Source organism: Anser cygnoides, chromosome 2, assembly GCF_040182565.1.
Source record: "Anser cygnoides isolate HZ-2024a breed goose chromosome 2, Taihu_goose_T2T_genome, whole genome shotgun sequence".
In the NCBI taxonomy this organism is placed as follows: Eukaryota; Metazoa; Chordata; class Aves; order Anseriformes; family Anatidae; genus Anser; species Anser cygnoides.
The window spans coordinates 44,781,705-44,805,017 of record NC_089874.1 but is presented as its reverse complement, the minus strand read 5'-3'; the positions used below and the strand labels follow the sequence as shown (position 1 = coordinate 44,805,017).

Sequence of the window (23,313 nt, the reverse complement as noted above, 5' to 3'; positions counted from 1 at the left end):
CACATAAATACGCACGTGTTGTTTTCAAGTCTGAGGTTTAAGAGGACATCTCTCTTAAAGCCATGTCTCCTCTCGTGACCTGAGTCAGATTTGTAGGATGTGATGAATTCTTGTGAAAGGAGATTTAAATCCTGAGGCTTGACGTAATATTTGGAAAGAAATAGTCAGTAATAAGTTGAGCACTGGAGTTTGTGGGGTTGGTAGCTTCTATTACATAGCAAATGACTGTTTATTGTATTATGACACAGCTTTTACTTCTTTAATTTAAGGGTTCTAAAACTGTTAAATAATTAAGCATAAGGTATTGAGTATAGGATTCATTATGGGCAAAAACAGCTTTGTGTGGGGATGGGTGATGTCCTAGTGGCAGTTAAAAAAGGTTCTCTGTAATTTTCTTTTTTGCTTTTCTTTAATCTATAAGCAGTGATTAAGGTGTGGTGGAGATGGTTCTTACATTTATTTTAGTTTTACTTTTTTGAAAATACTTGCAGTCTGTTTAGGATTGAGACTCTGGAGTCATCCAGTGGGATGAGGCACAGTTTTCCTGTTGCTTCATACAGGTTAATGTTAGGATGTTTGTGTGTTCATGGACTTTTTTTTTTTTTAGCCTGTGTTTTGAGGGTCAGTATGATGGAATATTACAGAATTATAATAAAACATTATGTATGAAAACATTGTGAGTACTCAGCAGTAGTCCAAACCAAAACCCTCAACAACCCAAGAAATTCTAAGAAAGGAGTATAGAACAAAAGAGAAAATGTTTAGAGGAAGGTGAGAAGAACCCTAAAGCCTTTGGAATGACCTCTGTGAAAGGAATGACAAACTAGGACTTGACAAGGTTGAACTGAAGCTATGAAGGAAGCTAAACCTGTGAGTTGCTTCAGGCAAGGTAAATAAGGGTATGATAGTTCTGGTTTGGGGACAGACAGTTAATGAGAAGATGCACAAATTATCAGGAGACTGAAAACAAACGAGGAAGTGGTTCTTCTCAAAGCCCATAGTTAAGTTATTAAACAACTTGTTGCAGGATGTTCTTGATGCTAAGAAATTGCATGCTTTAATAAAGCACCTGCCTGGTTTCACTGTATGCGTGGGGGTGGAATCCATCAGGCATTTTTAACGTCTGTAAAGAAGCTTTCTGAATCTGATAAAGATAAGTAGGGTTTCATTATTCATTGTTACGTTTGCTGTTGTCCTATGCTCTACCCTTTGCGTTCTCTAATGGTTACATACCAGGTAGGAAACTGTTCAAAATAGACCTTTGGTCTAATGTAGCACTTTTCATCTAGCTTTGTACTTTCTGGAATAAAGACGGGATGGTATAATATGGCTCAATTGGTAGAGGTAGGGGAAATTCTGTAAGACTAGTGATGTGGGATGTATTGGGAAGCAGATATCCCAATCATACTGAAGCTTCAGTCCTTTAAAGCCCTTGTGTGTTAGGCTAATATTTTTGAGGGGAGTTCTCTAGGCATGCTTATCAAGTGTAGTATGGGGTTTAGTTCTAATCGCTCATCTGTGCGGTATGTGCTGCAATAGGTGTTGTGTGTCAAAGCAGTACTTCACCTTTCTGCATGAATAAGGATAGGTGCACTTTGGGTTGGAGAGTATATTATAAACTCGGTGTGTCTTAGAGACAGTGTTTTGTGCATGACTTGAAAAATATACTTTTGTTTTCATTTTCCAGTGGGAGGCTCTAGATTTGAATGACTGTGTCTCAAGTGTACTAGGAAGCTCTTCTTTTTTTTTTTTTTACTATTGCTCTTAAGTTTTGGACACTTTCATTGTAGTTTTATGGATGCGTATTGCCTATATGTACCTTGCAAAGCCAAATCCAAAACAACTTTTCAGTAGAAAAAATTAATGTGTAGAAAACTCATTTGTAACTTCAGTGCCAGATTTTGATGCTATGGAGTCTATAAGTGAAATGGAATTGTTTTTTGGAAGAGAGTTGGAAGCGTGCTTAATAGCTGAATAGAAAGGTACAGTAACACAAAAGCCAGTGAAGTTTTTTTCTTTTTAAAGCTTGATTGGTATTCTCCGCTTCGCCTGCCTCCTCCCCCCCCCCCCAAAAAAAAAAAAAAGAAACAAAAACAAACCACCAGCAATGTTTATGTAAAAGCTGCACTTGCTCTGTTCTTTGCTTCAGTTGTGAGGTTTCAGAAGTTGATTGATTTCATTCAAATCTTACAGGGGTGGAGGTGCTGTGAACTGAATTCCCACGGACTTTGTGGAAATAGACAGCTGGATAGAGAAGAGGTTATACCATGACTCCAGCTGAGAGAAGCAGTAAGGTGAGCTTGTTAAACATCAGAGAATCCTCACAGGACCCCCTTGTAATTGAATCCATATGAAACCAGGTTCATTAGTTTACTGCCTGTGAAATAACTTGTTTAGCAAGGAGTGTTTTTAATCTAGTGCTTACATTTTTGACTTGAGAATATCTAATGTCAGGGGCTGTTTGCTTGCCAGCTTCCTTTCCAGAGCTTTTCTTTTTGAAGTCCCATTTTGAAACTGAGAAAATCTATTCTAAAGAAAAAAAAAATGAAGAGCTGCGTTTTCTGTGTTTTATTGAGTTGGCAATAAGCCATCTAATTTTCATATTTCTAGGTGCTTTGTACTCTATGTGGGATGAATGGTTAGCTTTTTGATAACTACAGATTGTTAAACTTAAATTCAAGTTAAAGATGTAAGAAAAGTTTTCAGGAAGTTCCGTGTGAAATAAAATGACAGTGAGACATAAGACCTTCTAAAACAGCTTTGAATGTGAATGTTTTTTAAATTGGACCTTGCTTGTTTAAATGTCAGATCAAGTAGTAAGCAGGAGTTCAGCACAAACTCGGTTCCTGAGTTTTCTCTCCTTCCTTCCTGTTTCTCTTCCTCTCATCCTGATTCATTCCCAGGAGTGGTGAACATAGGCAGCCTACATACAACCTTTTTATCACCATTTTTTATAACTAGTCAAAATATTAAATACATATATTTTGCAGTAAAAGTGCATCTAACGCAAATGTTTCATTTCAGCTTGTAAAGCTTTGGTCATTTGCAGTAATTATGGTATTAATTGTTAGTGCTTAAACTTACAAGATTTCATTCTGTTACTTCTGTATGTCAGTATGAGCTTTGTTAAACAGAAAGCTGTTTAAAAGGGAAAAGGTAAAAGTCCAAAGTCATGCCCTCAGAACATTGTATTGAAGAGAATTGTTTCATGCTGCAGCACAAAAGAGTATGCCAAAATCTAAGATAAATCAAGCATGTTCTGGTCAATATTCTGTGCTGCCCAGCTGATATCTAAAGTAGCCAGCAAAGTTGTAGGTTTTGGCTCTGTCAATTTTAACAGTCTTTATAGTGCTGCTTTTAAGTGTTGCTTGCAAGGTTTCTAGTTCAAGAACATGAATGCCATCCAGCTTTGGTGAAATTTTCATTATTGCACTGTTGATACTCGATTTGTTTGAACATACTGATAATATGGCCTCAGAAATCTGTTGGTCACCACAGTGTGGCTTATCAAACCCTTCGCAGAAACTCCTGAAGAATTTTGTAAGTAATGTATAATAATTACAATAATTTTAATAATGTGTCAGTGTAACTTCAAGAGAATTACAGAATAACAGTTTTGCTTATGTTCATACCAGTAGGTAATCTTGTCTCTGTTTTTTCAGGTGTGCTTGGCAGTGACAATGGACTATTTGTTTGCATCAGATACTCTTATATGAAAAGATCACAGTTCCAAAAAGCTTAAACATTATTTCATCTTCTGAAACAGAATGGCGGGCTTCAAACGAGGATATGATGGAAAAATTGCAGGGTTGTATGACTTGGATAAAACTTTGGGCAGAGGCCATTTTGCTGTGGTCAAACTTGCTCGACATGTCTTTACAGGTGAAAAAGTAGCAGTAAAAGTAATTGACAAGACCAAGCTGGATACTCTAGCTACTGGACATCTTTTTCAAGAAGTTAGATGCATGAAACTAGTGCAGCATCCCAATATTGTACGGCTGTATGAAGTGATTGACACCCAGACGAAGCTTTATCTTATCTTAGAGCTAGGCGATGGAGGAGATATGTTTGATTACATCATGAAACACGAAGAAGGTCTGAATGAGGATCTGGCAAAAAAGTACTTTGCTCAAATAGTTCATGCTATATCGTACTGCCACAAACTGCATGTAGTTCATAGAGACTTAAAACCGGAGAATGTGGTCTTCTTTGAAAAACAAGGACTTGTGAAATTAACTGATTTTGGCTTCAGCAACAAATTTCAGCCTGGAAAGAAGCTCACCACAAGCTGTGGATCTCTTGCATATTCTGCTCCTGAAATTTTACTTGGGGATGAGTATGATGCACCAGCAGTGGGTATGTCCTGTTTGAATTCAACTGTTAATCTAAATTTAAGTACCGTGATGTTGTACCACTCTGTTTCCTGTTCCAAGAGAATGCCATATGTGGAAGCCAGCTAATCGGCAAGAATTAATATTTTATCGCTCAAATTACAGATGACCTAGTGTTGGAGTATCTCTATTTAGAGGAGATACTCAAAAAATGCTTGAAGTTCTTTTTATAGGGACTGATGCAATTGCGTTTGTTGGAAATAACTTCTGTAGCAAGGTGAATGCAATGCATATGTTTGTACTTCCTTTGTTAGAGGACATACCTCCTTTTCTGAAAAGTGTGTTTTTTTTTTTTTTTAAATCCTCCCAGACCAGGTTTGTTGTTCAGGTGAGCCACGTAAGAATGACATTCTTACTGTTAACATATTCTGCTTTAAGGTGCTAGGAATCCATTTGTAGTAAGCATGGACTTAGCTTTCAAATGAGGAGACAAGAAACTAACAAGAGCTTTAACACCCAATTCCCTCTCTGCCCTTTTCTTGTTTGAGAACTGAAAATACTGAGTGAGTTCCAGTCGCTTTCCCAGTTCTTTAACTTACATGTGACTACTACTCTTTCCTTCTAGTGGTCATATTTAACTGGAAAGTGGAGCGTGCTATACAGACTAACACAGTTAATTCTCTTACTCTATTTTTAGGTCTATTGCATATGTTGTTAGAAGTAACTCAGTCGTTTTTTTAAATAGCTGTAAACATTGGTAGTGGTCACTAAATAGTGTCCTGTAGTCATACAGCTTGCTCATATCTGTTAGTTAAGGTAGCATTCACCTAGACTTGCATAACAACGCATTCAGGTACATGTAATTTCAAGTGATGATTCAGAAATAGCTTATTGTAGTCAAAATGTCTCCTGTGGTTTCATGCCTCATATCTGATACTTCTGTACTCTCTTAATACCACCCATTGGGACTCTGTACAGAACTCTGCCTATATTTTGCTTTGTTATAGTAGTGACCTCAGCAATCAATGGTTTAAATATTTGAGACTGACTTTCAGCATGTTTTTTTTTTTTGCTAAGCTACCTGATAAAGGGTCAGATAATTTTATATGCTGACAAGGTGATCCTGCACAGTATTGAACTAACGTTCTTGCCTTACACTTAATATTTTTTGAGTTATTAGATCTTACCATTGTTGCTTGAATGTTTGAATGCCATTTCATGGCTTCTAATTTTGAATAAATATTTTACTGTGGGATTTCTGGACCTGAAAGTTCTTTCTCAAATGTGCTATAATTAGGAATGTGACATGTCTTTGTTCGTGGTTTTGCAAATCCGTGTTGATGCTACAGTTGAAAATGATTTCTACTTAAAGTCAAATGTTTTAGAAAAGTTGGTTCTGGTTTTATCAGTGGCAAAATAGAAATCCAAATTCCTGAGTTTTTCTGTGTTTTTAGGTCTTTTAAAGAACCTTCTAAAGTGTGATTGTAACTGATTGCAGTGGCCTCTGAAGCTAGATGGGGAAAATGCATTTCTCAGATACTCTATTCTATATATTCAATAATTCTATGGATTATTTCTTGAAAAATGTAGCAGTCGAATTTCAGAAGATGAGCCAAAACCTGAAATTTTGATATTACTGCCCGATTGGAAATGCTTGGAAGAAAAAGGGTGTATGGGGACTTGGGGGATGGGGTCATTGGGAAGGATTGGGTATACTTAGGTTAATTTATTCTCCCCTTAAAACCATGTAGCCATTAGGTGAGAACAGTTAATCCATGGAGGATGGGGACTTGGGAGGAGTAGGAACTCAGAATAGGTTTGTGGTTCTTGAATGTCTGAACTAGACATGGAAACTTGGGATGCTACCTTTAAGTGGTCATCTTCTGATTTTATTCCAGGTTTTATAGCTTTTGATGCTGCATTTTGTATTCCATGATGATAAATTATCTGTTGTCCTACCACAGTTTTACAAAACTTTGAAAAGTTGTTAGTATTGAATAAATGGTAACTGCAATGCAAATATGACATTTGCGAGGGTTACTTTTAGAAATAAATGGTAAAGTAGTGTAATCTCTCTATTCAGCTCTGTATTTGAGGGCATTACTTGAAATACAGAAACAGTAGGGTTTGTCTGAACAGCTATCTTTTTGATACTTTGCTTAGAGGAAATCTATACTTATCTTGGAAAGCTAAATTGAAGAGTTTAAATCTGCCTTGAGCCTAAAAGCTTTGACCAGATGGTCCAAATTGAATTCTGTAGTTAATGAAGCACACTTTGGACCTCTTAATGCTAAGTGCAAGAATGGTGACATCACACAAAATGTTTCTTAGAGGGATCTGTAAGCAATTAGATAGGTAAACTTCTAAGTCATAGTACTAGAAGAAAATGATTTCAATCAGTTGATAGAGGTGGATCTACCTAGCAGTCTGTCTTATAGATGGTGGATTGATGTAAACAGTAGAAGTTAACTGAAAACATATTTCTTCTAGCTTATGTTTAGTAATGCTAGTTAAGCTCTAATTCCCAGAATATTTAAATACATAGCATTGGGCAGTTTTTGTTTGTTCCTCAGTGTACAGTCCCAGTTACTAGATACTAAAATATCCTTGTCAGCAGATTGCAGTACTTCTGTTCTAACTTATTTAGTGGCAGTTTTCACCACTTTGTAACGCACTACGAAAGGGTTGTCAAGGTAGTATTTACAATAAACTTTGATAGTTCATATTTTCACTCTGATTTGCCAGTAAGATAATGACCTTGAACAGTCTGAATATTCCCCTCGAAGTGTGGGTGACAAGGTAAGATACACCATATAAGGTTTCTAAATATGACTTATTTGCATATTTTTAATGCAAACGTGGAAAAAATAAAAACAAATTTTAACCCCCTCCTCTTCTCCCTCAAATAGAGTTGTAGTTGGAGAATCTTACAAGAATACATGTTTGGGGAATTTATTACTAGTCATGCAACTGAGAAATGAATTTGTGCAAGCTTTTATTTTAACCTTTAAAGATTAATGCTAAGATGAGGTCATTGCTAGAGGACTACAAGTATATTTAAATTCAGAACTAGACATTTTAAAAAGAAGTTAGATCAGTTACAAATTATTGAGCTAGTAGTTTGCAAGGTGTGTATGCATAGCTTGAAATAGTGTCAAAGTGCTGTGAACTCATTCAGCTGTTGGGCTATTAATATTTCAAGAATAATGACTGACAATAGCAAAGATTTTGCCAGTTAGAATGAAATTACATTATAGCTGGACCAATCTAAAACTAGCTGCTGATGAGAAAGGAGGTCATGCTTTCTCCACTGTGACTGAACGATCCTGCCTCTTTGTAAGCATCTGGACGCTTGATAACCAACTCAATTTACTAAAATGCCAAAGTAATAATAAAAAAAAAAAAAACTAAGATGAACAGAGTATAAGCAGAGCATGGTTTTTTTTAATGATTATCATGAATGGAAACAAAACTTGCATTTATCTAAAATTGTCATATTAAAAAACGTATCAAGAAAAAATAGTCAAGATGTAGGTTTTTGCGAGAGACTTTGTGACAAAAATGGCTTTTCTCATGTCTCTTGGATAATATTAGAATGACTATAAAAAAACTGTTTACACTTTGTTGCTACACAGAGCTGAAATATTTAGGGCAAGCCTTTTATTAAGCTATACGCTTAATATTATGGTGAAGCTTGCTTTATGAAAAGTAACTGTTTCAGCTAGTTTAGAGATTAATCTCCCCTTTGTGAAGCTACTTAAAAGCTTTCACACTTGAAAAAGAGCCTAGGTAATTTAGGTCTGTCATTTCCTTTTGTGTTTAAGGCTGCAGTTAAAGTGATGCAAGAAGAGTATTAGGTAATGATCATATGTTCTCAGGGCTTTCCAAAAAGCTCAGTTAGATAATGAGAAGTTCTGTTGCTTGTAGTTTCCCATGTTGTTTTCACACTTAGTTAAAATTTGTTCTAGTCAGAGAAAAGTGAGAGGACTCGTGTTGCACCTAAAGTTAATCTGATAAATCAAATAGACGTATTACTTTAGATCAGGCTGCCGTTCTGTCTAGGGCAGTGGTGTAATCCAGCAAACCCCAGCAGTGTTGAAAAGTAGCTACAGATGAGGAAGAATAGGGCGCGCTTCTGGTAATGCTCTTACTTCATTTCTCTACCAGCATCAGCAAAGATTGGATCATTAAATAACTAGAAATCGGCTCTTTTCTGTGTGGCAGTTTAATTAGCTTTTGAGTTTAGTTGGTTCTTTCAGAGCAGAGCGAAATCTGCTTAAACTGCCTGGACTCTCTACAAATGGTAAGTGCTGTGTAGGCTACAGTAATTCTGGAAGGCACTGAGGCTTCTGGCAGTATTTTGTTGTAGTCAGGTATTCATTTCGTAGATGCATGGAAACATTTGCAGAGTAAATTCAGCCTTCTGGGGATGAGAAATGTGCAAATTCAGATGGTAGGATTGGGACTGTTTATTTAGCATAGTTGAGCACAGGCCTCTGAAATGGTGCTGCAGTACACAAATAACACTGAATAATTGATGATGGTACCTACGGTGCTGCAGGCTGTCCTGTCCTCACAGCAGTGCAAAGAGGATGGGGGGAAAAGTTCTTAATAAAAAAACGTGACTAACAACACTGTAGTTACTCTAACTCAGTGCTATTTGATGCTGTAGTCCAAATCTGACTTGCCGCCTTCTTTCAAGTTGCAGGGGCCAACCACTGGTATGAGATTCAGTGCTTTAGTGTTTGATGCTGGCTCTTGCACAGCTCAGGCCTGATGAGTATATTCTCACGATGTGCTAAGACAATGTATGTATGTATTCATTATCTAGTCATACATTTCATACATTTTCTGTTAAGGGAAATCGAGGACTTGTCATACACACCTTTCCTGAGGTGGATGATGCTGCATTTAGACCCATTTTGTTACTGTTGGAAGGATCTCGCTTTTTTTTTTTCCTTTCTATCATCAGGGATTTGCAGGGGCTTTTTATTTGCTTGTAGTGCTGCTGGAGTGTGTTTTTGGTGTTTCAAAGCTCCAGCCAGGTTTACCCAGTACTTGAGCATTGCTAATTAGTCCTGATGACCTTATCTGGACTGCATGGAGCTAGTTTTGGTGTTTCTGCATGTATATAGCACTTTACTCACAAACTGAATGGCTGATGTAGGCATAATGCCCAGTGGCTGTGTACAGTGACCTCTTACCCTATAAAAATGCTGAATATAAGATTTGACAGACTTGACTCAAGGGGGAAAAAAGTATTAATGTTCATAAACTGTATGGTATTGAATCACTTCACATGCTTGACAGCTTTTTGGAATTTTAGTATGTTCAAAATGGGATCATAGCCAAACTTGACAGAAATAAGCAGCAAAAGCTCCTTTCAACTGATTGTTTTGTTTTGAAACCCCCCTTTTTAATGTTACGCTGCAATGTGTTTTTGGTAGTTGGATACAATATACAGTGAGCTTGAAGGTTTGAGGGTGCAAAAAGCTAAAATACCGTAGTATGTAGCTGCTTCCAGCATAGGAGGGCTTCCCCTTTGGTTTTGCCTGCATCAGTGCAGAGCTGCCCCTCCTCATGTGCAGCGCTCTGTTGCGTTGCTGACCATTTGATGAGCTGATTTGGTTAGCTAATTCGACAGAAGACTCTACGTTTTTCTGCGGGCTAAACTTCTGCCAGGTTAGCGATAGGAGCTGTTTGTTCAGTTAGTGTTCTGAGTGGAAGAGCTGGTGCAAAGGAAGCGATGGGAGCGTGCAGCTCGCGCCAGAGTTCTGGGGGAAGGTGATAGGACCTGCCCCTTTTTAGCGTGAAGCAAGTTTAGGTTAGATCAGCTCATCCTAGCTCATTTATCTTCCCATTCCAGGCAAGAGAAACTCATTTGACTGAAAATGAGGGTCATTCATCAAGCAGTATTGCCTTTGCTTTTTTTTTTTTTTTTTTAGGAAAATAACATGCTCTAACTGTTCAGGCTGAAATGCTTTTTGGAGCAAAACAGGACTTGATGCGAGTACCGTGTGTGTTTCAATGCTGCTCTCTCTTCCTCTGTGCTTTTCTTGTGCTAGTGGCCAGGGCTGCTCTACCTTCTCCCTGCTGTGCTGTGCTCCTCATGCTGCACTGCTGAAGAAATGAGTCAAATTTGAAAAATGAGCAGAAATGAGCTTTTTGTAGTTCTCAGAAGGAGCAAATTCAGAGAATTGGTTGTAGCGTGCGTTTAGAAAGCTTAAATCTTTAGGAAACTCATGTCATGTTAACAAAGAATATATTTTTGTTCCATGCCAGCATGCAGCTAGTAACCTTTATTTTTAATGAAAGGGGAGTCCAATTTTTAGGTGATACGCTAACTTGGTTTCTGCTTTTTTTTCCTCAGTCTAATTGTTTTATTGACAAGAAAATGGCTTTAGTGCCTCAAATAATTCAGAGGGTTATGCTGCAGGTAGAGGAGCCTTGTATTCAGAAGTGAAGTTACGATGTGACAGAGCTATAATAAAGGGTGCAAGTCTGTGGTTATGATAACTTCTCAGTAAATATATGTGATTTAAAGTAAATGTATGCTGTCTAATATTTATGAAATAGAATTTGTGTTCCATTCTGGATTACTAATGTACATGTTTTAATGCGTTCACAAATAAATTGCTGGGTGAAGCAAAGAATAACTTACCCAAGTGAAAGTATGGAGAAGCTGTCAAGATAGACTTCGGATACTAACCTCGGCTAAACTGCAGCTTGAGTAAAGAGATGCTTCTTAGTCATCTCCCTGTGTTCACAGGAGAACTGTTTTCACAAAATTTCAAACTGCTGTTGTGAAGAAAGAATTCATTATGATAAATACTATCTCCACAAGATTGGAAGCTTCATTTCATGTATCTTGCAAACAAAGGTTCAGATTACTTACGTTCAGCCCATGACTGACTAATTTGGCAGCACGGATCTGGTGGGACCTAAATCAGTGCTGTACTACTGAGTTACAAACCAGATGCTCAAGTTTTGCTTGTTTAATCATTCATGTGTAGAGCTGTACTAAGATGTTCATTTTTGTAAGTAAAGCATAAATTATGCAATGTACAGCTAAAACCTTGAGGAAAAGATGATACAGTTGATCAGAAAATACGAAGAATATCTTAGATATCATAGGTGAATTGTCTTTGTTTTTTTAATGTATAAGTACTAAAGCATCATAGTGAAATGTGTATATAAGTTCTGTGTGCTATATAGACTTCAATATAACTATTTATATTAATAATTAATAATAATTTGTTAATAATTAATTTGTTAATAATGACTTAACTATTTATACTTGGTTTTTTTATCCTGGCTAACTTTCTTCTGGAGTGGTAGTGTTAGAAAGTTCAAGCAGTTTTACTTTTAATTTTTTTTTACTGTAGATTCAGTAACTTCTGAAATGTGGCTAAGCAACAGAAACCAAAAGAGAGGATGCATTTCTAAATGCAGAACTGATGAATCGGTAAAAAAAAAAAAAAAAAAAAAAAGGCTATTTTGGAGTAAAGGCAGTGACGTGTGTTCAGTAAAACCTTTTACTGGTAGTGTGGGTTTCTTTGGTTTGTTAATGAAGAACATCAACAGTTTGTCTTCAATAGTTTCATGCAACCAGCAAAACGCAGGCGATTATTTTGAGGGGAAAAAATAAGCAACAGTTGCCAAACTGAATGAAACTAGAAATCATTTCCAAAGATAAGACCAGTTACTGATGATTATGTCTTAGTCAAATAAAATAACATATAGAACAGACTGTTTCATCAGACAGATGAGCTAATTATGAAAATAATTTGCTAAATGCAATTTGGTATTTATGCTCTTTTTTTTTTTTTGAGGGATAGGGGAAGGAAAAGATTTCTCTTGATTCTCGTCTGCTCTGTGCTCTAATAGTTCTAATTGGATTTGTAGTGCTTTCAGACAGAGGGAGTACACAGTTCTGCCTGTAAATTTTGGAAATGTTGACATTGATTGCAGATGATCTCTGCCTCAGTCTTTTGCAAGGGAGAAATCCATTTTACAAAGACATAAAAAAAAAAAAACATAGCTGAATGCTGTGATGATGCCACAGACAGTTGCATCTCTGGAAGCTGGAGAGGTCAGTATGCGAGCTTATTCAGTCTTTTTCATGAAAAGTTAAAGAACGGGAGAATACTTCAAACACTAAAAATTGAATATCCCCCAAAAATGTAATCTTTCTTCCTTAGCCATACTCTTCAAATTTATATTTTGTCCAGTCTGATCATCTTCCAGATTTGCCTGTGCATATAATAGTGTAAAAGTAGTTGTGGTGCACAGAAATGTTGATATTGCTAACACAGGATTATTCTGTAGTGTTTTCCTGCTGACTTTTTGTGCATGTGTTGCAAATCTTCTAAGCTTTTTATCATAGGCTGGAAATACTTTTCTTATTCTTTTGAAGCGCAAATATATCACCAATGTAAAAGGCACCGTTCAACCAGTTAGCATTATGATACCAAGCTTTACCCTTTATTATAGTATATAAGTTTTTATCACTAAGCATATAAAAATCTATGCAGTGTTTGTTGTGTATTTTTACTCTTAAGCTATGTTTTGGCTTTTCAGACAATAATGTGAAGTTGTTACAAATGTGAGTTTCCATTCTGTTTTCCATAGCCTATGCCGTGAGAATATTAAATTTCAGTTTGTAGCAAGCACGGTTACCACTGTTATCCTTGTGAGTTATTAGTCTAGACCTATTCCTGAGCCCACTGGAAGTTCCATTCCTAAATTCCAATCCAAATAAAGTAGTTCAGGATGAGGGTTTGTGTCTACATTGAGAACAACACACTTCAGAAATTGCCCAGTTGCTGTCTAACCCTGAAGATGCCTAGAGTGCGATGATGTGTGTGGTTTTTACATTAGATTTTCACACTTAGCTCTGCACAGAAAAGAAACTTGATACTGAAAGAGCCTCGAGTTATTGGCATTCAAGGCTTATCTTCAGCAGGTCTCCCCGGATTGGGCTTTCTCCCACAAATCTCCTCTGACGAGGTTGTAGCAGCAGTGGTGGGGACATTAATGTCACCAGGAATTGTCCCTGATACTGGCACTTGGGCCCATTTCCAGCCTTCATTTATCCACAGTCTGTAGATACCTTTGCAGTGGTAAAATAAACATGTAAGCATTCGTATCATCTCCATAAACGCTGATTTTTGAGTTTCTTTGTTTATTGAATGAAGTGGCTTCTCACAGAAGACAACTATGATGTTCAGCTGTCACTGGAGTGTTTACAGTAAAGCCAACTAAATCGTTCCGTATTCCATATTTCAGAAGAAGCAGCCTTTCTGTAGAAAGGTCTGTTTTAGCAACTGAACAATGTGTGCTGTGGAAACTGGAAAAAATACTTGTTCCACTACAGGTCTGAAATAAACAACTGGACTCGATTTACGTAGCTAAATGCAAATATGCCCGTTCCAAAAGGAGCATGGATTTTTAGCTTCTGATGATCACAGGTTCACAAAGCATATATAAAATGTGACAAGCATCTGACTGAAGCTGTAAGGATCCTCTGTAAACTGTAACTTTCTGAAATCCGTAGTGCTGATTTTAAGGTTAAACCACGAACTTCAGAAGGCACTAAATGTCTGAAGTGGTGAAGCCCAGCTCGGTGGTTAAGCAGATGAGCGTGGCTATCCTTCGTGCCGCGTACAAGCTCGGACATAACAGATGTCTGCCTGCCCGGCGTTGAGGACAGGCGTAGCACAGGCAGCCGGTGACGTGGTTTGGTTTCCATGGCAGTGACTTCATGTTATGTAAGGAAGTTGCGTGTACACAGCCCTGGTTGTCATGGTTCTGGGAATCCTGCTTCAACAGCCCCTTCCTGATCAACATTATTTAACGGCTTTCAAAACAATAAAATATCCTCCAGTGCAGTTAGCTAGCTAATGCTTTTTAAAGTCCAATCTGTCTTTTCGTTCAGGACATAGCAATGGTGATTTCAAGTTACTAGTGCCTGATTTTTATAGGCTAAATCACATCTGAAGATCTTCACTGTGCTTTTGAAAGAGACCCTGATTTTAGCAACTGCAGTGCACAAGAGTCATGTGTCTTCCTTCAGCACCCTCACTTGAAATTTTACACAGAAATATGCTAAATGCATGCAACACCTCAGGCATAAATTCTATTTTTGCATTCATTTTTTGGAGAGAATAAATTAGATGACCTTTGGGATGATAAAGGAATATGAGCTACAAATGTTGTTGACTTAGCCAAAGCCAAGGAGTTGTGCTTACAAAAAAAAAAAAAACCCTGCTCCATTATCGAGTTAAGTTACCCATTAGTAAACTTATTGCAATATCTAAAAGTTCTGTCCAAAATCTGATTTTTGGAGCACTAAGATAGTACCACAGCTAACATGTCTTAAAGTGATGCACCAGGGGCGCGAAGGTGGAGGAGAGACAAATCTCTGCAGAGTTCTTTACTGTGCATACTACATATAAAACTATATTTACATTGAACTGAAGGTGGATTTTATTTTACTGGTATAACTCATGTAGCAGGTCTCAAAAATAGTGTTGCTCTACATGCAGATCCTTCTTGTGCAGTTCTGTCCTCTCCTTTGTTTTTTTTTGTCTCTGCTTGTGCAACCCCTTGGTGAACTAGTGCCATTCTACCTGGAGATGTGTTTTCTTCTCTGCTTTTAAATGTATTTCTGCAGCTTGTAATAATGTGCAAACAGTAACCTGTCTTAGCTGGGATTTTTCCTCTGAGTTGAGCCAAGTTATATAAAGTTCAGAACATTTTTCTGCTTTAAGTGAAGGCCACCCTTGAAGTATGTTTTTGAAAGTGTGTGGAGATCTAAAGAAAAGCTTCTATACCTAAAAACTTTGAGTTATTATTCTTCTTTCCCCAGTTGTTATTGGGTCTAATAACATGTTCTTTCTGGAAACCTTGCTTTGATGAGATGTCGGGCTCTTAATTTGCTGCTGCCCCAACATCTTTCTGATCTGTATGCACAACTGTCTTGGCAAAGTTGATGCTTTTGACAAAATCAGAGCAGTAGGTCTTGACCGACGCTTTCACTTTGTTTGATACTGTTTTTTCCCTCTGTAGCAGTGCAAGAGCACTTTTTGGGATGTAGAAATAAAAGATCAAGGTTGCCTGTTCTGCTGGTGAAAGTGGTCTCCCCAGCAGAATGAGCTATTCTTCTTTTGCTCTACCTACTATGTAAGCAGAAATTCACAATGGCAGGGTACCAGCACAAGAACGGACAGCATGTAGTAACTAACTGTTGATGATAGCACTTGATCAGTTGCATTCAAGCAGCTTCCATCTTCTGTAGGTTCCTTGGGATCCAGAGAACACGCTTCTCTCGTAATTAATAGAAATGAATAATAGAGCAGCTCCGATTGCAGCAGCAAAAAACAGTATGGTAAAGAGCATTCCTGTGTGACTTTGTATATCATTTGGGGAAATACTAAAATTGTGTGATTAAGCACCATAAAAAATAATCTCAGATTCAACTCTTACTAATGTCTCAAAGACAGCTATTCTTCAAGACCTTGAATTTTGCCTCTGTCTTAGCCAAATGGTGCTATTCTGGAAACCATGAGTTTTTCAAAATGTAGTATTATATTAAAGGGAGAACAAAACCCCATGTCCTTATTGGAAGAATGTGCTTTCTTTTTTCTCCAAACTTTTTTGCTGTATATTTTCTGAAGTTGTTTGAAAAATACACATTTATGGATCTCCAGTGGAGGAAAGTGGAAAGCACAGATACAGAATTGATTTTTTTTACATGTATAGAATGACTTAAGACTAATAAATCAGGTATAAACATTAACATTTCTTATATGTACTGTCTAGTCATTTAATTGTTGGTCTGTTAAGTCTTTCAAAATTATATGTGAGTATTACCTCCTGTTTTGGAATATATGTTCTGAAGGTTTCAGCATCTAAACCTTGGATTTTGATGCTGGAAATTTGCAAACCAACATCCTTGTTTAAGATTGCATGTAGCTGTCTGAATAATTGTGATGGAAATACCAGTGAACAATGCAGTTCTTACAAACCAGTTCTGTTTTTCCATTGTTCTTGCAGGTTTTCTGTGTTTTTAGTCAATTTACTTTGAAAACTTGCTTAATGTTTCCTTTCAGTTTTTTTAACCACTTCCTTTACACTTAGAGCCATCCTTTTTACACTGTTTGGTGTGAGAAGTGAAAAATAATTGTGATTTTTATAGCTGAGTAAAATTACCCCGCGCTGGTTTAAATGGTGCATTCAAGTTGTGCATTCGTATTATTGATGCTATTTTGGTGCTTCCTGTGCTGCCTCACCCTTCCGTTTTCTCAAACACCTGCAAATGTGCTGGTTCTGATGGGCAAAAAGAAGCTCCGTTTTCCTGTTGATGCTGAATACTGCAGTGAGGTACTTTGGGCCTGAACCTATACATTACAAAAGGCCTCTTGGAAATCACAGAATCTCAGGGTAGCTCACGTTCGAAGGGACCACTGTAGGCTGCCTGGTCCAACCCCCCTGCTCAGGCAGGGATACCTACAGCTTTTTGCCCATGACCATGTCCAGGTGGCTTCTGAGAACATCTCTAAGGAGGCAGATCCCCCAGCCTACCTGGGCAACCTGTGCCAGTGCTTGGCAGTCCTTCCCAGTTAAAAAAAAAAAAAAAAAGTGCTTCTTGGTGTTCATACAGAACCTCCTGTTCCAGTTTGTGTCAATTGCCTTTTGTCCTGTCACTGGGCACCACTGAAAAGAGCCTGGCTCTGTCTTCTTTGTACCCTCCTTCAGGTACTTAAAGACACTGACAAAATTCCACTGAGCCTCCTCTTCTCCAGCCTGAGCAGTCCCAGCCTCTCCTCCTAGGAGAGGTGCTCCAGCCCCTTCATCGTACTAGGGAGCCCACAGCTGGACACAGCACTACTACTACTACCACTCAGAAAAGAGTATCAAATAAATTTCTGCAACCCTCTTACTCAGGATCTGTAGGCTAATCTCACCTCATTTCTATGTAGGATGACAGCTGCTGTGTACTTCCCATTGCATCTCTAACAAGGTGACAACTTGCAGTTCACTAGAAAGAGAACCTCGTTAAAGATGTTGCCTTATTCTTCAGATGGGTTATTTGGTTTGGTTTGGCTTAGTTGCACGTGAAGCTTCAAACAAGTGATTGGGTCGAGTTACGCTGGTACAGAGAATTGGTCAGGATGTCCCTTGATTTGAGAGACTCCACATGAGGGGACAGGACAGACGTCTTGAATGTGTCCTCTTTATATACCTGCAGCTGTCCAAGCACTTAGCTCAGCTTCCATATATGAGGAGAGACTTGCTATAATGTGATTCTGGAAGGCTTGTGAAGATGACTCGAAGATGACATCTGTTGTGACTTCGTACAGTCTGCACTAAAATAAGGAGGGAACATGTTAAGTCTTCCAGTGATTTTTTTCTTCAGTTTTCACACGTAGATTAGACTGACTTAGTCACGTTGTTTCATTGCAATTTCACTTGCTAATTATTAGTATACTTCAGGTCTGCTTAGACTTCTAAACTCTCCATGACACCCTGAGCAGAGTCATTTTAGTAGGCATGAGCATAGACGCAATGAGGCTGAAGACCTTCAGGCACAGCTGTAAAAATAGGGTGTAAATAAAACCCATGTAATTGGTTCTGCACGGTACTACTTCTTGGCCGCATCAGAAAAATGTCTGCTATGCTCTCGGGCTAACAAAATACACTTTTGTTAGGAAAAAGTCTAATAGTGAATTTGCCTGTAGTATGTGAGAATAAGAGGTGGTTGCTAACCTAGTACTCTTCAGTGGGAGCATAAAATACTTGGATTGTATGACCAGATAAAACAAAAGGTCTTAAGCACGTTTTTAGTTTCTAACAAAATGTTTTTCTGCATACACGACGGCTTTTTAGTAACACAAAATGCATGATGCAATGAAACGCAGCAGTTCTTCGCAGGATTGATATTTCACTATGATGAAGCTGTATTTTTCATGCAGTGGTATGAAAAATAGTAAGATGTTTCATCTCACCATTAGCAGGTTGTCTTCTCTGGAAAGACCTATGGATATGAAGTGCAAAATACAGCAACTAATGAAAGAAAAATATGCAGGATTCTCAGTTGTGTGCCGCACAATCCGTAACTAATTTTATTTGTCAAAGCAAATAGTAGTTTGATAGCTAACTGTATGTTGCATTAGGGCAAACTACAGTTGCTTCTTTTCATATAGAGGATGAGCTGGATTCTGCTTCTGCAAAGTTTTGTTTCTTTACAAAGTAACTGTACATACATGTTGTAGTTCTCCCAAAGTTATTTAAGCAGTATCTGTCATCACAGATCCTTCCGAAGTGAAATCTCCAAGTGTGTGTATATCCAAGAAAAGCCAACCACACAGCTGGTGTGTAGTACGCTGTGTCACTGTTCTGTGTGCAAACCAGAACACTGAATGGATGCTGCCAGCTAAAGGAACACGCGCGGGGATGTTCAGTACCTCCTCCGTGAGGCTGAAACACTTCAGGGTCTGCTAGAGTTTCCTGTATGTGGCGATTTCATGGAAATCTCGTTGTTTTACTGCAATTCTTGTCCTTTTCTTGGGACTTGTGATATTTTAAGCTGATTTCTTTGACTATTCCGTTCTTCCTTCTGTTTGAACTCTTTATACGCTGACTTTCAATTTATGCTTTAATTATTTCGCTTCCCTCCCCAGTATTTTTCTCTCGGCTTAAATTTAGCCAACGTACTTTTATTATAGCAAACATAATTTGTCTGTAATTACGAATGCTCTGTGGACTCTTCTAAAATACTTCCTGCAGAAAGGCAACATGAAGTGTTTTGGTGTGGGGGGAATATCGAACAGAATGCTGGAATATGGGGTAGGCTGTACCACAACATAGGTTTCTCAGAGAAAGATAAAAATCTAGGAAGGGCGTTGATGTACAAAAGATGACTGTTTATAGAAATGCACAAATTTGTGTGTTCTAGGTTTTGTTATCTGTTACATGGTGAGAGATAATGCACCAAAACTTTTTGGCTGCTTTCAAACTACACAGCAGGAGAAAGATGTAAGCACTTCTACAAAAGCAAAGGGGTACCTTGAGGTAAAATTGCCTCTCTGTCTTGTGAGGCTTTTTTTTTTTTTTTTTTTAATCCTAGCATTCCAAAGCATTCCGCTTTCTGGCACCAGGCTATTAAAGTATTAAAGCACTTTGTGATTTTTAAGCGTGAATAGTCATGTTGAATTTGCAGGCCTACATGGTTTGGTAGCCTCCTGGCCTCAAAGTGCTCAGTACATAGAGGACTGAGGTCCTAAAACAGAAATCGAGTAACTGTTTGAGTTAGTAGTGTACGCTTAGTACAAATCAGAGCTCTGAAGGAAATTACCCAGTAGTGTTCCTGTTTCTCTCTCAGCTAAACCATAGGAAGCATGGGTCGTAACTAGCAAAATGAGTAATTGTTGTGTGGATGCATGTGTGTGATTTATGTTGTTAAATAAAGCCGTAGCCATCCTTCGGCTTTAAATGCACGTCAAGTATTTTGAGCAGGCCCCAGAAAGCAAGATGCAGTTGGGTGGCCAGCAGTGCCGTTCGCCCTTCAGCTAGCTGCAGGACAGAGCTGGTGTGCTCTGCTTCCTGCGACCACTGCCAGCCGCCACCGCCCTTCCCTCAGGAGGTTTCTGCCTTTTTATTTATCTTTCTTCAGCTGTTTGGTTTCACATGTACAGATCTATGAAGTGCTAGGCTATAAGACTCAAAGTTGCTGCTGAAATTTCCGTAGCATGGGGTTGTATCTGAAATTTAAGAGCATGGTAAATATAGTATAGATTTGATTTGATTTTTTTTAATGAAATTTTAGACAACAACATCTAAGCTTCCTGTATTGAATGCAGAGAGACTTCTGAAATATTTTCTTCTAAGCAAACTTTTAATAAAGATTTGAATTAAATGTTAGCTTTTACAGTAAGTAGAAACAAACTTGCTTCATGCCCAGCAGTGCTTCTTTTTCATCCTTGGTATGTCATTTCAGTGGGGACCAAGGAAGCTGTTAAATGTTTTTTGTTTTACAAAAGCAGGAATTAGAAGGAAAAAAGAAGACTCCCAGAGTCTAGTGGGGATCACTGTTAATTTTGTTAGACTTGATGAATTTCTAAAAGCAAACAGACAATAACAAAACCAGTGACCAAAACACACACTTTTAATGATTGGCCCTTAATGTGTAAGAAAATAGCTTTACATAAATGATTTAATTCATTACTTAGCCATCAGCATTAACAAATGTTTTAAAAGCCACACTTCCGAAGGAAAAACAAATATCACATTAAAGTGACTTTTTTTTAAGAATTTCTTGTTGCATAGGGTAACAAATAAATAATGCCTAGAACAGTTTACATTAGTCTTTCAGAAAGGAAAAAGTTTTGAATGCAAATATCTTTTAATAATCTCTGTCTACGTGTGAAGGAAAAGATAATAAAATCTCATCTTCTGAGTGACCAGAGTGGTCACCTTCAGCTTTCACTAACACTTTGCTATCAAAAATGTGATGCATCTCAAACTGTTACACATCTTTGAAGTCTTGAATTCTGTTGTGTTTTGCTTTTTTTTTTTTTTTTTTCCCCTTCAGACTATAAAAACTGCCAAGCTACAGGAACTACTGTGTTTTGTACTTTAGTGGAATTGTAAGTTCCATAAGTAATGCTGATAATCAAGAGTACAGTACTAACCCCAATATACATCTTAGTAATACTTCACAGTTTTGATGTTAATTTTGTCTGCTTTCTCAACAATTATTTTAAATTATATATTTACAGATATATGGAGTTTGGGGGTCATCCTCTTTATGTTGGTGTGTGGACAACCACCATTTCAAGAAGCAAATGACAGTGAAACTTTGACTATGATAATGGACTGCAAATACACCGTGCCACCTCATGTGTCCAAAGAATGTAAAGAGTAAGTAGAGTGCTAAAGAACTTAAGTGTTCATAGGAGTGGATTTTCATTTTCATTATCTGTGAGAGTCCCCATACAATTTTGTCAGTGTGGGATTACTCCTTGTCCATTAATAAGATACAGTACCTACTGCTTTTGCTTAGTTAGTATTTCTTCACATCAATTGAGTAGTTTCTTGGGCAGCAGTATACCTTTTTTATTTCCTGTATCTGTTCTTACTAAAGGTTAACCCTTGATACTTACAGAGAGTGGTTTTTTTCCATGCTTTTGTGAAACTTCTGATTTTATGCAGCGTATCTTTCTTTCATGTGTCTCAGTTGTCATCTGTTTTATAAACAATGACTGGCTTTGGCCACCATTCTCGCTGAACAAATTACAAGGTGTTGCTTGGAGAATTTTGTGGCAGAGGTGACAAAGTTAATGATTCCTGTAGATTTCTGTTCAAAATACAAGTTGTCAAAATCCGAGAATATCACGGCAAGTTTTGCACATCTCCTACTGAAATTGCAACTCCAAATCAACATTCTAGGCAATCACGGGAGGAAAATAATCTGTCTGCAAATACCATATGCCACTTGGGAATCATGACTCACTTTGATATGATGTTTATCTGCAGTGTTCACTGCAGCTTTTTTTTTTTGATATGTTCCAGTATTGATATGTTCCATATGATGAAGATGGGTTAGTGAGATCATTAGTCCTTTTAATATATATCCCAGCTGCATCTCTGTCCAGTCAAAAGACTAGAGCAGCATCTAGCATTCTGTTAGTCGACATGGAAGGAAATGTATGTTACAACTGATCATAATGACCATTCCTCTCCACCTGTCATCTGTGTGGTCCAGGAATCTAATGCATAACATGATGCCATAGCTGGTTTTCATGTCTTGTAGTGTCTAGCATTTCTGGTATTATGGAAAAGCTGCTCTTAGTGCTCTCAACTGCTTGAGGAGGTTTACATAAAGGATAGGTTTAAAGTACAATACAGGAAGAGGTTTTAAAAGCTCTTATTAGTGAATTCTATCAAATCTCTTGAGATGCTGCATATGGTGCTGGGGCCAAGAAATTATATCCTTTTGCTTAATATATTGGCTAATTCTAATTTGCCTAAAGGCTCAAGTAGATCTGCTCCCCATATGTGGCACATCAGCAATTACTGCCAGTTACCAAAGTGCTCGATGGGTTAGGCTCTAGTAGGGAAATGACTCTCAGACTGCCAAAACTTACTGCTTTGTGTGAAAACATTCTTGGTGTTCTGGGGCACATAAGCAAGCCTAAAGCAGGAGGCACATGTGGTGCATTTGTGGTGCACTTTACTACAGGTGTTTTAGTACAGGTGTGGTTTAAAAAAAAAAAAAAGTTTTATGAAGTGCATAATTTGTGCTATTTTGTAATATTAATAAAACTGAACAAAGTAGGCTCCCCTGCATCACCTGGACTTTCCTTCTGGTAAAGGCAGAGACCGCAGGTACTAAGTATATATGTGACATTCCTTTTTTTACAGTAAGATTTTAAGAAGTTTGGATTAACCTCCATTTTTAATTCCCTATATCTCACACCAAAATAAAATAATATTGCAGTTACCTCTGTGTTTTGTGTGGCCTTGCAGTTTTGAAGTTGCATGGTATAATGTAGTCAGTGGAGTAACTAAAGCCATATGTAAGAACTGCTGAACTTTCATTCTGCAATGAAGTTCCAGCAAAACCTTGGCGTAGAAACTGTTACATCCATGTTCTGTTTATTGTTTAAAGCCAAAAATACCTCCCCAAAACCTTTTTCATGATACACACTGAAACTTCACATATAGTGAGCTAGTAGTGATAATCGTGTCTTCTTTCTCTGTTTATTTTTGGAATTTATACATTTCCCTACCCACTCTTGTAAATGCTCAGCATCAACCCATTAGTTTGTCACTTCATCATTCCAGATAGTGTTTTTTTCTCTAAGGGTAGAACAGATCCCTATCCTTTCACAGATACTGAAGAGTCAAATGTCTGATAGCTATTTCAAAACGAAATATTTCTACTTATCTTGCCATTCTATATTCTTGTTGACAGCAG

The 23,313-nt window shown here is 37.7% G+C and overlaps 1 protein-coding gene across 2 annotated transcripts in view; it reads left to right on the top strand.

Annotated features, from left to right (window-relative positions):
* The window catches only part of SNRK (SNF related kinase), a 53,568-nt gene that overhangs the window by 15,737 nt on the left and 14,518 nt on the right, over positions 1 to 23,313 (top strand). For both annotated transcript variants that reach the window (XM_048077966.2, XM_066991965.1), the window contains exons 2-4: positions 2,194 to 2,294; positions 3,663 to 4,356; positions 21,113 to 21,254. In XM_048077966.2, coding sequence (XP_047933923.1) covers positions 3,768 to 4,356; positions 21,113 to 21,254 — 731 coding nt within the window. In that variant the 5' untranslated portion in view covers positions 2,194 to 2,294; positions 3,663 to 3,767. The remainder of the gene's footprint in view (positions 1 to 2,193; positions 2,295 to 3,662; positions 4,357 to 21,112; positions 21,255 to 23,313) is intronic.